This window comes from Uloborus diversus, chromosome 4 (genome assembly GCF_026930045.1).
Source record: "Uloborus diversus isolate 005 chromosome 4, Udiv.v.3.1, whole genome shotgun sequence".
Classification (NCBI taxonomy): domain Eukaryota; kingdom Metazoa; phylum Arthropoda; class Arachnida; order Araneae; family Uloboridae; genus Uloborus; species Uloborus diversus.
This window is the reverse complement of record NC_072734.1, coordinates 186,018,415-186,030,514: the sequence shown is the minus strand read 5'-3', so window position 1 is coordinate 186,030,514 and position 12,100 is coordinate 186,018,415. Positions and strand designations below refer to the sequence as shown.

At 32.3% G+C, this 12,100-nt stretch overlaps 1 protein-coding gene across 1 annotated transcript in view; it reads right to left on the bottom strand.

Moving 5' to 3' along the window:
- LOC129221244 (carbonic anhydrase 7-like) overlaps window positions 1-12,100 on the bottom strand; it is a 196,727-nt gene that overhangs the window by 24,612 nt on the left and 160,015 nt on the right. Inside the window, exon 2 of the mRNA XM_054855697.1 lies at window positions 1,732-1,803. Within this exon, the coding sequence (XP_054711672.1) occupies window positions 1,732-1,803 (72 nt within the window). The remainder of the gene's footprint in view (window positions 1-1,731; window positions 1,804-12,100) is intronic.

Genomic DNA, 12,100 nt, shown 5'->3' with positions numbered 1-12,100 from the left:
ATTTCCTTACTTAGTCCAGATCATATGTTATTGGCATAGATGATAACGATAAAAATACTACTATATACTATAGTTGAGGCAAACCCAGCATAGTAGCATTATGAAGGCTAAGCAGATCCTAATCACTGCATTACCTCGCTTCCACGTTAGGTTTACCCCCCACTATAGAGCAATGACACTAAAGAAACTTGATGCTTGCTTCAGAGAAGCATTCATTCAAAATTATCACTACAATTACTATTAATGTTACTGTTGTATGCCATCAAACTTTTGTTAACAATGGGTTTTATATTTAATCATTTAATAGGGAAATTGCATGAAATTTACCGTTTTTTTTGACCATAACTTTTTTTCTAAGGAACAAATATGGCCAAAGAAAGTAATGGGGCCTAAGTTAAACCATCCCCTATCCATTAAAAGAAGAATCATCAAAATCGGATCACTGGGTGAGACGCTGTGAGTGGACAAAAAAAAGCCTCTATTTTGAAGTCGGTTAAAAAGTAAGTTAAATATTTCCTCAGAGAATTTGCTTCAACCAGATAAAAATATAAGAATGAAAATAAACATGTTTATTTTAATTACGCTGGAAAGAATTCCTTTTATTTTCACTATGTGGTGTATTTACGTCATTTTGAATTGAACTGTTTCAAATGAAAAAAATAAAAAGACTATTTAGTATTTCTTTATAATAATTTGTTGATCAACCAGTAAAAACTATGAGAATAAATTTAAATCATGTATGCCTGGTATTTTGAAATGGACAGGTTTGTTGACGCATCTGTGTTCGCGTATATCTACTTTTTAACAAAAAATTCATCAGGCAAGGGATATCAGCCCCTTTCCAGAGGGTGTATCTCAGCGCAAGCGCCCCCCTCCCTTCTCCCCTGTGACGATTCAACTGCGATTGATAGAGTAAGGACAATTTAAAATATGTGGGATTTTATTTATTAATTTTTTATTTTTATTTCATTATGATTTTTCTTATTTTTTATTTGAGGCAGTGAGATGCAATATAATCAGTGCAAATGGTAGGTAAAAATCACCCCTGCAATCGGGGAAGAGATAGTTCTAGTACTTCTAGGGCTGCTATACAGCACGATTTAGAAACACTTTTCAATCAACTTTGGGTGTCACCCCTCGTAGCGACGTCATCTTTATCTTTGCTAATAATAAAGCTCAACGTCTCTCTGTCTGGATGTCTGTAGGATGTCGGTGACGCGCATAGCGCCTAAACCGTTCGGCCGATTTTCATGAAATTTGACAAAGTTTGTAGCATGGGGATGTACACCTCGAAGCGATTTTTCAAAAATTCGATTTTGTTCTTTTTCTATTTCAGTTTTAAGAACACTTTCCGGAGCAAAATTATCGTAAGATGGACGAGTAAATTACGATATTATCATGACGTGGAATGGGAGAGCGAATGAACATAGCCAATTGGCGAGAAATTCGTCATCCATTACTTGTAAATATACAGACGAACCTAATGACTTTTTAATTTTCAACTACGGGAAAAACCGTGCGGGTACCATTAGTTGTAAATATACTTCAATTTAGAATGAGACAATGTAAATTTTTTAAGTATTCGTTAAAATTGCAAAAGCAAGTGGTTAGGCCCAGAAAAAAAAAATTATAATTATTTATATTTTATTGTTTTTGCCAGCAGCAAAATGTTTGAAGCAGAAGCAAAATGCGGCCATTAAGATCAGAAATACACTTTAAAACATCTCTTACCTGTTTTGTCTTCATAGTTCCAGTTGTGGTGATCTTTAGCATCTCTCCGTCCTCTTTCAAGAAAATCAAAACCTGCAAATGAAAATAAAATTTATTTAGTTGAATGAATTCCATGAAAATAAAACACTGTTGCTTTCAAACTGACAATTCAAATTCAGCTAAAAATATATTTTTTTTATAGTTGTGCTTTCTATGCATTCTTTTCATGAAGTCTAACGACATACACAATTTTGTTTAGAACAAGTTGTATAAAAAGATTTTGCAATGAAAATGAATTCTTTTCCACTCGCTCCCGTCAAAATCACGGGCTGTGCTTTTTTTCTCCCGTTATTCATGCCCGTGATATTTCCGGGCTAGGGCATATAAAGTTCAAGCTAACCCCCCCCCCCAATCAAAAATGAATGAGAAAATTGTACAAGCACTTTAATATATAGAGTAAGTCGGTGTATCACGTCCCGCCAGGTAAAACGACTCATTAACTGTATTTCACAATTCCAACAACAGAGTACTTTTTCCAAGAGCTTTTTCGCATATTTTTTTTTGCCTGATATGCAAGTCCGTGAAGGTTCCTTCTCTAAATATTGATCCGCGTGAGTCTTCTGTTGTTTTGCTCGCATGACTTCTCCATCTATATTCTATGTACATCCGAAATTTATTCAATATAAGAACGATTAGACATTTCATCCAGAATTTTTTTACTAGTTCTAATACCTCTTATTAGAATGGGGTGGTTTCCTTCAGTCAAAAGTATTACTTTTAGTCATTGAAATGGATAGAATGAGCAAGAAAAAAAAAAAAAAAAAAAACATGTACCCAGAAAATACTTTTATTTTTCCAACAGTTTTTTTTAAATTAATTTTTTAAAATGTGCGATTTTTCAAACAAGGCGTGGTCTTGATGACGTCACAAATGATGCATTTTGGCGCATCTTTTTACTACGTTTCCACGTTATGATAATCAAGCAGCGAATTAAAATTGCGCTCTACAATTGCTATCAACCCTATCGTTGCCAATACACGTGAGTAAAGATGTGAATTAAATATTTTGTTCTGTGAATGGCAACATTGAATGGCATTTCATCATTTGTGATGTCACACGACAGAAGTGTAAACAATGGAAGCGCACCGATTTAAGTAATTTTTTTTAAATATTAAACTTAAATAAATTATTTAAAATTATATGGTCAGATCCTATGTTTTTAAGCATGCTCTTTCCAAAATTTTAAAAGTATTTTTTTCTGAAGCGACTCCATTAGTTTGATGCATTTAATACTGCTTGTACCAGGATTTTGGGAAAATGTAATGAACAATTAATTCAAAAGGATAAATGAATTACATCATGCAATTTTACGAAATGCTGATAAACTAAAAATCCCTTTACGAAAACAAATATTCAACCCTTTTTTTTGTACATTAATGTATACAAAATTAGTGTTCCCTTAATTATTCAGTTTCAAATTTTATCTTTATAAAGTTTTAACACATCAAAACCCTTTTAAAACTTTCTTTCACAGAATGTTTGTTACTTGGCTGCAGGTTATTTGTTACTTTAATTAATTGTTTACGAGTCTCTTACAATCTATTTTGATAGCCTTCATTTAAAAAGGAATAAATATCTCCACGGAGAGGGAAAAAGTCGTCTAGACACCAAGAATCGTAAAAATAGCCCAGAAAGTTCAGTGCTCCGCTTTTCCCATATATTTAAACAATGCACATAACTAAAATTTCTTTAGTGTAGTTGGATAAATATTTTTCTTTCTTACAATGCGGATAAAGAACCATTTTCAAAGCTCTTTATATAAAAGTGGTTTTTGGAAAATATACAATGTTCCTATGTCGTACTTACGGCTCACTAAATCTTACTTATTTTTGAAATCCATCCTGATCCGGGTTTTTACTGTTTTAGTTTCTCGTTACACGCAACATTTTTCTGTAGGCTATTTCGATGTTAACTTATCCCCAGAATGATTTTCAAAAGTCCGTTTTTTTTTCTGGTTAGAATGTTCTGCACGCGGTATAAAATTTTTTTTTCTTTTTTTTTTGGAAAAGATAGTATATCCTTCCAGGTTCGAGTTCTAGTCTGGTTGTGTTGTTGTAAAAGTTGTAAATAGAGAAATAAAACCTGCAAAAGAAATATCTATGTATGACTCTAGAAGAAGCAGGCAAAATTTTAAAAAGGAATATAGCTATTCGATCAGGGAAACTTTAGCAAACAATGGGGTTGTTTCCTTCAGTCAAAAGTACTACTTTTAGTGACTGAAATCGATAGAATGAGAAAAAAACATGGACCCAGAAAATACTTTTATTTTCCCGCCAGTTATTTTTTAATTTTTTAAAATGTCCAATTTTTCAAACAAGGCGTGGTCTTTATGACGTCACAAATGATGTACTTTGGCATCTGTCTGCTGCCATTCCACGTTATGATAATCAAGAAGCGAATTAAATATTGCGCTCTACGCTTGCTATCAACCATATTGTTGCCAATCCACGTGAGTAAAGATGCGAATTAAATATTTTGCTTTACACTTTGGCATCAGTGAACGGCATTTCATTATTTGTAATGTCATTGGCAGAAGCGTAAACAATAAAAGCGTACCAGTTAAAGTAATTTTTTAAAAATATTAAACTTAGTCAAATTATTTTAAAAATGGTCAGATCCTATGTTTTTAAGCATGCTCTTTCAAAAAAAAAAAAAAATACTTTGGAAAATTTTGGAAACGACCCTATTTCTCCATTTTTAACTGTCTACTGATGCTTTAATAACGTTATTGCAGATAATAGGTATTGGCAAAAAATTGAAAGAAAATTACTTAAATATTGTATACGTAGAAACCAAAAACGAGGAAATAAGAGCGATAAAATCGTTTAGAATGAATTTTGTTTAAAATAAAAAATTAACTAAGTTCAAAACCATGGTGCCACTTAGAGAAACTCTGAACTATGGGCGCAATACGACGTGAAATAAAATATTCTGATTAAGTAAAGTGCAACTTAGAACCAGAAAATTAAACTTTCTAAGTGTTTTAGAAATCTCAATTTTTATTTTATCATCATAGTAGGGGAACATGGGGCAAAGCAAAATAGCGGGGCAAAGTGAAATGGGGAAATATTTACTCTGCTTTTAGCTCCACCTATCTAGTATTTTAAGTATGTAGCACCATATGTAGTCTATTCCAGTCTGGAAAAAAATACCGCCGAAGATTTTAGCATATGATAATACGGGCAATTTTCAAAAATTGATACACATATTGTAATATTTTGTCGTAAGTCAAAAACTACTTTTGTTACTATAAAATGATAAAGTACTTGTTATTAACCATTTTCAATATTAATTGAGGCCTCCTAACATTCAATGCAGTATTAATTTAGTTAATATGAAGATTAATTGTATTTTAAATAAATTGTACAATTAGTCAAGTACATACGGGGCAAAGTGAAATAGTTTGTTTCATTTACTCACTCAATCATTCAATATAAATCACTTACGTTTTCATTTATTAATTCATTCATTTACACTCCTTCATTTATTAATACACTTATTTCTTCATTTATTCACTTATTTTCGTATTCATTCATTCGTTTACTCGTTCATTTATTTTTCCTTACATATTAATTGATTTATCCATTTAATTATTCGTTTATTGGTTAATTATATTTTCATGTAGTTGTTTAACCTTTTGTTCATTCATTCTTTTGATCAAAAATATGTTTTATAATCGAATAAAAAATATTTCATTAGAAAAATATTTTATTTTTCACTTAGCTTCATGAAAAAAAAAGTGAAAAATTTCCACTTTTTTTTTTTGAAGACTCAAATTTACTGCCAAAAATAAAAATATTGTTTCAAATCAAGTTTTATTATAAAGTAAAAAGTTCTTTATGTACTGTTATTTTCAAAACAAATTTCCAAGTTGATCATTTTGAAAAAACTCGGTCATCTTAACCATTTCACTTTGCCCCACATTCCCCTACAGTAAATTTCTGTAATTTAATTCGTTGCACAAAACGTTACAACGTAGGATGAGGTATTTCAAACCAGCATTCAGGAGTAGTTTTTAAGCAGTTACTTAAGAAGTACTGGATTATACAATCAGCAGTGTTCAGTGCTGCCAACTTATTTCTTTTAAACAAAAGGTAGAAACCAGATATGATTAATTTCTGTAATTTAATTCATTGCACAAAACGTTACAACGTAGGATGAGGTATTTCAAACCAGCATTCAGGAGTAGTTTTTATGCAGTAACTTAAGAAGTACTGGATTATACAATCAGCAGTGTCCAGTGATGCCAACTTATTTCTTTTAAACAAAAGGTAGAAACCTGATATGATTAATTTCTGTAATTTAATTCATTGCACAAAACGTTACAACGTAGGATGAGGTATTTCAAACCAGCATTCAGGAGTAGTTTTTAAGCAGTAACTTAAGAAGTACTGGATTATACAATCAGCAGTGTCCAGTGCTGCCAACTTATTTCTTTTAAACAAAAGGTAGAAAACTGATATGGTAACCTTTCCAGCAAAGTACTGTATCGGGTCATCTACAATTTCTTAGGATGTAAACAAACCAAAAAAAAAAGAAAGTGGTCCACAGTTGTCCTAATTACAGTGCAACTAAATTTTCAACTTCTTTAAAATACGCAATATAGAGTTCCGAAAAAGCAATAGAGCCTTCTACCAGCAAGAAAGCTAAATCAAAAGGATAAAAATTCGTTTTTAAATGTTATTGGGAACTTATTTCAATACTAGAGTTTAGGGAGTAAGATATGTGACCAAACTGTCGAAATTGTTGAGAGACACCCCCCTCCTCCCTAGAGATTCCCCTTACCTGTCATCGTGGAGGCTTACCGGGGAGAACTGTAGGAAATTCGAATTTGACTAACGAAATGAAGGAGGACGATTCATGTCCAGAATTTTAAACATAATTTTCTCTCAAAGACACTGAATCGATTTCATCCCTTTTGAACCAACAGTTCGAGGAAGCAAATTTAAAGCTGCCTAGTATGGCAGCTGTCAGTAGTGAGGCAAATATGCTGCAGTAAAACTACATTGAAAATTTTAAAAAATCTTTTTTAGATTATAAGTGTGAAAAGGAAAAAAAATATATTCATTTTTCCTTCCTTGTAAGTAAAGCAAGTAAAAATGAAGAAAAAAAAATCTTAACAAAATGAAATCAGTTTTGTTTTATCAAAAAAAAAAAAAAAAAAAAAATTTCGGCCTAGAAGAAGGTTGACGAGTTTTTACGGTTCGTCTGCAAGTGCATGTGCAACGCATGGATAACCAATATATTTATTGTACATACATAAAGGCAGAGATATTGCCAGATTTTTTGCAAGGCCTTATAATACTCCTTGACTTTTTTAGACTAGTGAAATTTATTTCTGAGGAATGAAAGCTACGAAAATTGAGAAGACCGTAATAGTGATCAATCTTATGAAAAATTAACTTTCTGAAGATGAAATGGAAGATGGCAGGAAAAAGAAGGCACGTGCACTGTTCTTATATGTTCTTTTATGAGGTGTTGGTTGATAAAGTAAAAGCGAAAATTCAGGAAGAACGAAAGCGATTAAAAGTATAACGACTACAAATAATATAAGAAAAACAATTTTATAATCAAACAATTCGAAATCCAGATGTACATTAATGGCGAACATTCCTTGCCTTGCCTTCAATCTTCGAGTTGAACCAAACCATTGTTTCGGTCACTCGTCTGGGCTGTGCTAATTCTATATTAGCTACCAGTTTATTTGGCACTCTAGGCTCCCTTAAGAGGTTTTACATCTCCAGTTTAGTCACTTTCCTAAGCCGGGTTGATGAGTGCTAATAAACACGAAACTGCAGTCCTCGGCTGGAATTGACTGAGCTGGCGGTGTATTTCATGTATTCCTTATTAATTCCTAAACAACTGAGTGTTGCCTCTCAAAACGTTTTAACAAATAAATAATAATCTAATCTTATAGTCTACTTTGTAACATTTAGAATATTTGGCATTTTGTATTTCAAAAAATAGCAAAACGCTCAAACGTAGCAATTTAAGAACACAAATAGCTTATTTTTTTTCCATTTTCCATGTTGTTGAATTTTAATTTTAAAAAGAAAGCACGAAAATACGCCTGCTTAAACTTTTGAAGCACAAGTTTCCAATTTTCAATGAGTAAAAAAAATTTTGAAAAAAAAAATAGAACCGACTTCAAAATTGCTCTAAAAAGTGAAAAATAATTTTATTCTTTAAACACCATCGATAATACTTTTAAACATAATTTTTGAAGTTGGCGCAAAAACGATAGATAAAATCATTCACAGCCATAACTCAACTACAAGTATAAATTTTACCAGGTCCAGTTTCTTCACTACCACATGCATTACGCATTGATGACAGCATATTTGAGTAACGATATAAATGTTTCGTTCCTAACTTTGGATGATTTTTTGATAACAATATGAACGAAGCATGGTTACAATGGATTTTACTTTTTGTTTTTGCGCCAACTTCAAAAATTATGTTTTAAAGTATTATCGATGGTGTTTAAAGAATAAAATTATTTTTCACTTTTTAGAGCAATTTTGAAGTCGGTTCTATTTTTTTTTTCAAAATTTTTTTATTTCATTCTTTTTAGTGTAAATGTAGATATTTCAGTAAAAGTAAGAAGTTACCTACTAAAAAGAAGAAGTTCGGCTCTATATCACTGTATTGCTTTAGAAAAGCCTTTATTCAAAATTATCATTACAATTACTATTAATGTTACTGTTATATGGCACCAAACTTTAATAACAACGTGTTTCATATTGTCGCGTAGATGAAGATAGCGAAGACAATGTGAAAGTCAAATGAAGCGAATAGTCTCAACTCGAGATCTTTATTCAGAACCACGAATGAACGTTACATCTCCTTATATACAACTTGAGAAAGTGCTGTAACTTTCCAGACTTGGAAAGATACAGAAATTAATAGAACATTCGAGAAAATACGGGAAACAGTAGAAACGAAATTTTAGTAAAATTCACTGTGTCCTAGTCGGGATTTGATCCCGGGTCGCTCGTGTGGGAGGCGAGAATTCTACCACTGAGCCACCGTTATCCACGGATGAAAAGTGCGAACTTCGCTACAATATCATTTTAATTGCATAAAATTTACTGTTTTTTGCCCATAACTTTTTTTCTACAGAACAAATATGGTCAAACAAAGTAATGGGACCTAAGTTGAGCCATCCCCTATCTATTAAAAAAAGAATCATCAAAATCGGTTCACTAGGTGAGACGCTATGAGTGGACAAACAAAAAAAAAAAAACATACATACGGTATGAACTGATAACCGCCTCCTTTTTGAAGTCGGTTAAAAATACGCTTGTAGAGGTGTTAAAAATATCTTTTCATAAAGCCACTTTTATTCATGGAAAAAACTCCTGAAGTAAAAAACTTTTTTGACAACAGAATTTGTCATAATTGTCTAGTCAAAGGAGTTGGGAAAGTTTTTTTACACCATGGACATTAAAATGAGGACAAGAATACTCACACGCATAAAGTACAAATGGTTGCAAATACATTGATTAAAATTGAGAAGCGAAATAATAAAAAAACTTTATTCAATGTACCGATAGTTTAAGAAAGTCTTAAATGGAGAAAAGTACCCTTTAGCGCTAAAGTTTTTGCGACTTTATTTCTCTGTAACTTATCAGAAACCGGAAAGCAATTTTCAGCGGAAATTAGAAAAAGAAAGGAAAAAAATCTATTGCATCCTAATTACACGGTTTCCTATCCGTTCGTTTCTGCGGACGGATTCGCGAATGGGAGGAAAAAACAGATTTTCGGGAGGAATTTGTTGCCGTAAGCGATTTCGATTAACTTGTATTGATCGTAATCCAAGTGTTTAGAAATGAAATTTAAGAACTTAGAATTTGTTTCTCTTTTATTGTATAGAGCAATGATGTTTTTTTTCCTCCATGATAAATAATGTTTTTTTGAAAATTCATTTATCCAAAAATCAACTTTTAAGCTCCATTCGCAACTCCAGAGCTCTAATACGCTACCTTGCGGTGATTAACCGTACTACCGAAAACGGTAAAACATTCCTTTCCACCTGTTTTCTTTGGGGTAAGTTACAGGTTTACAGTTTGTGGTGCAATGTAATTTCAGAGGAATAGAAAAGAAAGCTTCCCACAAACACGATGAAAAATTATTGTCATCCATTAAGTTTCAAAGCAAGTTATAAGTTACAGCACTTGTTGGTTTTACCTTTTTCATCCACCACAGGACAGTGACTGCAGCGCCCCCTATACTTTAATGGAGTTGCGAATACATTCGTATTTGGATCAAGTGCTGTATGGAATAAGTAAATTTAAACTTTCTTATTGGAGATAACTACAGTTGTATTTGATTAGGTTAAATCGCCAACTTCATAATATCTTTATCAGGGTTGAATTTGCCTATTTTCCAGTGGGGGAACGCGAATAAGAAATAGCCGAGTTCTGACAGGGAATGGATAAACATCTATCCTGAACTCTTAGTATTAAGTCATATTACCAATCATGTATGATAATATGTAAATATGCATGTAAGGAGCTCTTATAGCCCCCAAACTTGAAATATGACCTCAAATTCCAATTAACGTTACATTGCATTGTAAATTACATGACATCAGACAAATCTATGTAACGAATTACTGCAAAATAATTTCTGTATGTTACAAAACTTTGTCATTACAGTGAAACCTGTGTAAGTTGACCACTTGCGGTACACTGCATTAGTGGTCAACTTAAACAGATGGTCAGCTTATAGAGGTTGAGTAATATGATATAAATCTAATTCTGTGTCTGAAAATAGCGGTCAACTTGGACAGGTGATCAACTTACAAGGGTGGTCAACTTTACAGGTTTTACTGTACCAAATTTTTGATTAAATTTTAATCATACTTATTCAAATTTCAAAATGTTTCTATTTAATAATTCTGAGTTTTATAAAGTACTAGTGGTACACGAACGGCTTTGCCCGTAGTAAAAAATTAAAAGGTCATTTGGGTCGCCTGTATGTTTACAAATAATGGATGATGAATTTCTCACCAATTGGTTATGTTCATTTGCTCGCCCATGGTCGCATATGGTATTTTGCTCGTCCACGTTATGGTAGTTTGCTCGTCCAATTTATTCGTCCATGTTATAATAATTTGCTCGATAAAATGTTCTTAAAATTGTAATAGAAAAAGAAAATCGAATTTTCGAAAAATTGCTTCGAGGTGCTCACTCCTATGTTACGAACTGATTTTGTGCCAAATTTCATGAAAATTTGAGTGAACAATCTAGGGGCTATTCGCGTAGCAGACATCCAGAGATCCAGACTTTCAGCTTTATTATTAGTAAAGATACATAAGACATTTTCAGTATTCAATCTTAATTATTAATAGTTTATTCAAATACTTCGAAAGAATGACCTTTCTGTATAAGGGACAAAATATTATTCAGCTCTAGTGTCCCTTATTTAGAAATTCTGCTGAAAATACAGTTCTTTACTTGGAATTATTTTTGAAATAATACGCATGAATTTATTTTTGAGCATGAAACATATTTATAGATCACTGATCAAAATGCAATTCAAAATTTAACCTTAGGAAAAGTATAATCTGGACGACAATAGTCGAAATATTTTCGTACATAACTTTAAAAAAAAAAAATTTATCGGCAATACTAAATTCAATTTATTTATTTCTTTATTTTATTCTGAGACTTGTGTGCCCGAGTGGTTGTGCTTGCCCGGGCACAGTACAGGAGCCCATGGGTTCGATTCCCACCGTGCTCTGGGTGTTATTTCTTCTCTTAGTGCAGTAAATATTTCTTATATTATCTCTTCGACGAATAAATAAAGAAATCTAACCCCTCGAGGCAAAGGCACAATCTTTCCAGAGTTTGTTTTAACAATGAAAAAAACAGCAATATTATTTATTTGTGTTTCTGTCATTTGGTGACGTTTTCACTGCAGTTTGATCCAAGAAGTTTGTGGTGCTAAATATTCAAGCCTCAAAATGGCAAACGAAGAACACGATCACTAATAAATTCCAAAGGCGACGCAAGTTCCTTATTCGGCATACAACGTTATAAACTACACAAACTTACTGGTTCCATGAGCAAGCATTTTAAGGGGTCTAAGGACCTTTAACCTTCAAAATTTTCGACTTTCAGGAAAAAATATATGTTATGCATAATTTAATTCTGAACAATTTGATACCTTGTTTTTTACCATACGCAAGAAACTTTTCAAGTTATAAATGTGTAAACGTTCCCATTAGAGATTTATGTTAACAGTAGATGTTTAGCCTCTTTTCTCGGGTGCCAATTTCTCGTTTTGCGTGCGTGATATCTCAAGTTTCTTATATATTTCTGTA